The sequence below is a fragment of the Buceros rhinoceros genome, unplaced genomic scaffold (assembly GCF_000710305.1).
Source record: "Buceros rhinoceros silvestris isolate BGI_N320 unplaced genomic scaffold, ASM71030v1 scaffold2966, whole genome shotgun sequence".
NCBI lineage: Eukaryota > Metazoa > Chordata > Aves > Bucerotiformes > Bucerotidae > Buceros > Buceros rhinoceros.
Genome location: NW_010419127.1, coordinates 79,498 through 84,848, shown reverse-complemented (window position 1 = coordinate 84,848; position 5,351 = coordinate 79,498). Strand labels below are relative to the sequence as shown.

The 5,351-nt window shown below is 51.7% G+C and overlaps 1 protein-coding gene across 1 annotated transcript in view; it reads left to right on the top strand.

Annotated features, from left to right (window-relative positions):
- Positions 1–5,351, top strand: part of KLHL6 (kelch-like family member 6) — a 22,762-nt gene that overhangs the window by 8,139 nt on the left and 9,272 nt on the right. Inside the window, exon 3 of the mRNA XM_010138767.1 lies at positions 3,354–3,803. Coding sequence (XP_010137069.1) covers positions 3,354–3,803 — 450 coding nt within the window. The remainder of the gene's footprint in view (positions 1–3,353; positions 3,804–5,351) is intronic.

Below are 5,351 nucleotides of genomic sequence, written 5' to 3'. Positions count from 1 at the left end.
GGGCTGGGGACCCCCCAGCCACTGTGCAGGGACAGCCATGCCAACCGAGAAGGCACGATTTGCTATTGAAGGGTTTCATAAAGCGATAAAATCACAGAATGCTTCGGGTTGGAAGGGCCTTTCAAAGGTCATCTAGTCCAACCCCCCTGCAATGAGCAGGGACATCTCCAAGCAGATCAGGTTGGTCAGAGCTGTGTCCAACCTGACCGGGAACGTATCCAGGGATGGGGCTTCTACCATCTCTCTGGAGAACCTGGGCCAGTGTTTCACCACCCTCAGTGTAAAAAATTTCTTCCTTATACCTAGTCCAAATCTCCCTCTTTTAGTTCAAAACCATCCCCCCTTGTCCTGTCACTACAGGCTCTGCTGAAAAGATTGTCCCCATCTTTCTTGTAGTACTTTTAAGTACTGGAAGGCTGCATTAAGGTCTCCCTGGAGCCTTCTCTTCTCCAGGCAGAACAACCCCGATTCTCTCAGCCTGTCCTCATAGCAGAGGGGTTCCAGCCCTCTGATCTTTGGGGCAGATTCTGGCAGCTCCATATCAGAGACAGGTTCACAGGCTTGGAAAGCTGTCAGCTCCCCGGAGAGCTGCCCCCAAGGGCGCTTTGCCCCCTCCCCGCCCAGCTGGATCCCTTGGGATGCAGGTACTGCTGAGCCCCAGGACGTGCTGCCCCGGCAGCCACCAGCAGAGTAGGTGACCGAGGGCAGCGCAGCTGCGGGGTGCAGGATCTGACCCCGGAGTGTGCTGCATGCAGAGAGGGATTATGAATACGAGCCCTTTCACCCACTGTTCCCTTCCCTTTCTGGGGCTATAGCAAGAGGCAGGGCTGCTGGCACTGCTTATACTAGATGGTTGAATCAAAGCTGGGATGAGTAGGGACTTCAATGGGGAGAATAAATGTTATTCTTCAGAGAGAAGTCCAAGTGGAGGCCAAGTAAGCCTATGGGATGCCTCTAGCAAGTAAAAGCTTGGATTCAAAGGGGTGTTAGGAGAAGGACCTGGTAATAAAAGAAACTGTTCCCAGGGAACAGGGCTTTTAAAATGCCTGGGGTGGCATTAGGAGGGGTACCCAGAGAGAAAGAAGAAAATTTAAAGCTCTGCAAGAATAGGCAGAGCAGATGAAGCAGAGGCTCAGGGATGTCTTCCTCGTGGGTGCTCCCCTGAGTCACCCGCTCTCATGGGACTGACTGAAGCATGCCTAGCAAGTTTGGGGGAATTTTAGGGGGAGTTTTGTCTCTAAATGAAGGGAGTGGTGGGGAGAGAGCACAGCACAGAGATGAGGAGCAGCAGCTAGGGAAAGTCCTGCCTTGATACGCTTCTGGGCGGTCCAGCCTCTCTGGTTAAGCCCTCGATGGGGACTGTTCTCACACCCGTGCCTCACAGTTCTGCAGTTTGGCCACAAACACAGCTACCCAGCGTGACTAGCGGGGCCAGCGTGTGCACTGCCTGGGAGAAAACTGCCGTCATCTCATGAGTACCGCTCTTAACAAGCCATGTATAAGTAATTAGAGCACTCCACAGTGGCTGGGAACCAGGCTGGTGAGAATGTTGCTGTGGGGACCATTCCCAGACTTGACTTGTGGATGACTTGGTGCGTTACCTTGGCAAATCCCAGGTTGTTTTTTTTTTTGCATGTCATTACCGTCAGCTTTTAAAAGGGCTAATGCTTAACCTGCCTCAGGTCTGAGGACTGCCTGGTGTTGGCAAAGTCTTTTCAGCTCCTCAGGGAAACACACTGGTGAGTGAGTTCACAGTGTCAGCCTTGTGCTAGCCCGGAGAGCAGGCAGAGCGCGCGTGGCAAGCGCTGAGGGGCCGCCGAGCTCTGGCGCGGTGCCACAGCGTGCCGATGACATATTTATATCACAACGGCAGCAGCAGCATATTCGGAGACCTCGTGTGCCCTTGTTCACCAGGCAGTTGCATTTCTCTAAACTCTTGACCGCATCTAAATGTAAAACAGGAACCAGGCAGTCTGTACACAGCGTCTGCGATCGCTCAGCTCTGGTAAACAGACTAAATGTGTCAACACAACGCTGCTGGGTCTGGAAGATTCTACCCTAATTACTGAAACAAATCTACATACTACAGTGTTTAAAAATGTTTCGCTTCCTCTTTGCCCCTAAATTACTGTTGTGCAACTTTCCCCAGTGGGACAGAATGAGTTAAAATGATTTGCTTGCTGACACTGGATGGAAAAAGGACCCAAAAGGCACAGACGGAAATGCACGGCATCGGTTCTCACCCATCTTTCTGTATGTCGCTGTTTGTACGGCTCAGTGGCAAAACCAACACGCAGTGCTGATGTCCCTGATGTCCTCTCCAGAGCTGAAATCACAGCAGCGATGGAAAGCCCAGGGTGAAGCACTGTAACTTATCAGCTTTACCCAAAACCGGTTCCCAGTTCCCAAATCATCACCAGCCACCCAGCTCGCATGGTAGTTCATGGCAAATGCCCCAAATGCCCCATGTGGTCCAGGAGCTGCACACCTGGGACCCTCAGGAGGGGCTATCCGCAAAGGAAGTTCATGAGAGTAGTTGTGATGCCTTACGGAGCGCAAACATGGAGCGTTCTCTCATTAAACAGACTCTCTGTAAAATGCACATCTACAGGTTTTTTTTGACCACTGGTGATGACAGGGAAAGGTCACTCAAACCTTGAAGGCCTCCCCCTTGCCAGACGCTTGCCAGACAGCCCTGGCTGTCAGGCAACTCACAGATCTGCTGATGGTCAACCTCTTCGTGCCACGCGCCCCAGGACAGGCCAGCATGCCCACAGACGCTGGGGGAGTGCGCTTTGGCCCAGACCTCCCAGACCTCAGCACTCAGTTTCCACCACCCTCGCAAGACCTCAGACATGTTCGAGATTTGAATGGTGGAGGCTTAAATGCAGACAGTGGAGCCACCTGCCCTCCAAACCCAGACTCCCTACTAGTCGGTCTGAGCTGACACGCCACGTGAGGACATCGGAAGCCTAGGGACCTTTTCTGTGCTTTGCAACTCCACGGTTGCTGGTGCTTTGAGATCTATGGAGAGAAGGGCAATGGCAGAAAACCCTTTAATTTTGCAAAACAAACAAAATTCATGACTGACACAGGTCTTTGGTGTCCTGCAAGAGGGAAAAGGAGCAATGTGGATGCAGAGGGAGAAAAACCAGTGGGAAGAAGACATTTTCATTTCAGACTGCAGATTCTGGGAGATGCCTGTCCTTGTGTCACTGATTTCTTGTCTCCTCCAGCTCTTTGTTGTACTGTAAACGGCTGGTTGGGACCCAGCCCCAAAGCTCCATGTCTCTCCTGTGAAACGGTCACACAAGTAACCGCTCTGGGCTTATACATGCTTTTTCTGTCCCCAGTTCCTTCGGATGGTAGATGCTTGTGCCAGTTTTCTCACGGAAGCCCTCCAGCCGGAGAACTGCGTGGGCATCCTGAGGCTGGCTGATGCCCACTCCCTGCAAAGCCTGAAGCAACAAGTGCAGAACTACATCATCCAGAACTTCACCCAGGTGCTGAACTATGAGGAGTTCCTGGAGCTGCCGGCCGACATTCTCTGCAGCACGCTCAAGAGTGATGACCTCTACGTCACGGAAGAGGCACAGGTGTTCGAAACTGTCATGAACTGGGTGCGTTACAAGGAGTCGGAAAGGCTTCCTCTCCTGCCCTACGTGCTGGAGAATGTCCGGCTGCCCCTCTTGGACCCCTGGTATTTTGTAGAGACTGTTGAAGCCGATCAACTCATTAGACAGTGTCCAGATGTCTTTCCTTTGCTCCAGGAAGCAAGGATGTACCATCTGTCAGGCAACGAGGTGAGTAAAAAGGGAAGCTATTTGCTGCTTTCTCTAAATGTCTCATGGTTCTGCTCAAAAATCCCATCGGAAGGAGCAGTACCGTGGGTCAGAAAAAGGTACTCACACTGAAATTTCACTAACTGGTGCCACTGAAAAGACAAGGTGGGAATCACCACTTATCCTGCTGATTTAGAGAGTTCAGAAGATCTTGGTAGGTTGATTTAAAACACGGTGTACAGCTTCCTGTTTGTGAACAGCTGAGCTCGACCCTTCACACACACACCTGCGCAGCCCAAGACAGACCCCAGGTGACTTCCCTAGTAAAAGGGCAAATCACCTCCAAACTCCTGACACCTCACCCTTTCAGCTAGTATTTGAAGCCTGACAAAGGAAGAATAATTTTCCCAATAAATTGTGCCACAATCTGTAAATACTCTTTTGAATCTGAACATGTAACATCTCCATCTGTCACCTATGTGGGAAGATGTCTCAGAGAGAACCTCCTGAGAAGAAGACGGTCTCTTCCCAGAGGAGAGGCCTGCCTATCTTCCCCATTTGCAAAGATCCCTGCACCCAAAGAGACAGGTTCATCCTGACATGCAGTCGAGTCCTGTCCTGTTTGCTCAGGGCAGGCGGTGGTGGATCTCCGGTTCTTCAATAGCCTGTCCTCTTTGGAAAGGCAGGTATCAGTCTCGTCTCCTGGGGTAGAGGGGAGAGCAACCAGAGGTCAGATTTCACAACAGGAGCAGAGGTATGTAAGTGTGTGAGGAAACATGTGCGTCTCCTCAGTCAGGGAGTCAGAGGAAGGCAGGAGGCCTCAGGAGCACGTTGCGAATCCATCCCTAACAGTGGATGTGTCACTGGAGCGGGGGAGAGACCAAGGACTCTTTGTGCCGGTGACCGGGTAAGACAGTACACGATGACCCGGGGCAGCGCCGGCCAGTCTGGTGGTTGTTGCCTGAGGAAGCCTTGCCCCACTCAGCAGCGCTGTCAGGTCCTCGCAGGATAGATAAAGGGAGGGTTGCTCAGGGTCGAACACTCACTACGCTCTTCTTAAAAGGGGCAGCCAGCAGAGGCGGCCCTGCCAGCTCTCCTCCCCCCGGCTGATGCCTGCCAATGGTGACAGACAAATGGGTTAAAAACAGAATTCTGAAAGCTGGCAAGTTCTGGGACAGATGTTTTTAAAATATTTGCCTAATAATTTGCTAAACATAGAGAAAATACAAGATTTATGTTTGTGTAAATAACATTTTAAAATACAGATAAATTATGCCAATTTAGAGAAAGATGTTAAAAGTCGAAAGAGACGTCAAACCATAAGCAAGCCGCCTACTGCCACAGCTTGTACCTCTGGGTCCCCGGGCTGCTCCTCTGGGCCACGCAGGAGGTAACAACTGCAAGCACTGCAGAACCCTCCCAGCAGGCTCGGAGGGTCAGCAGCTGCCAAGTGCCCTGTGATGCAGCGTCAGCAGGAGAACAACCTCATGTGCTTCCCTGCCTTCTACCGGGCATTTCTTCCACTGTGAAAAACTGGAGGGTCGGGGAGAGCCAAGGAGGTTATTCCTG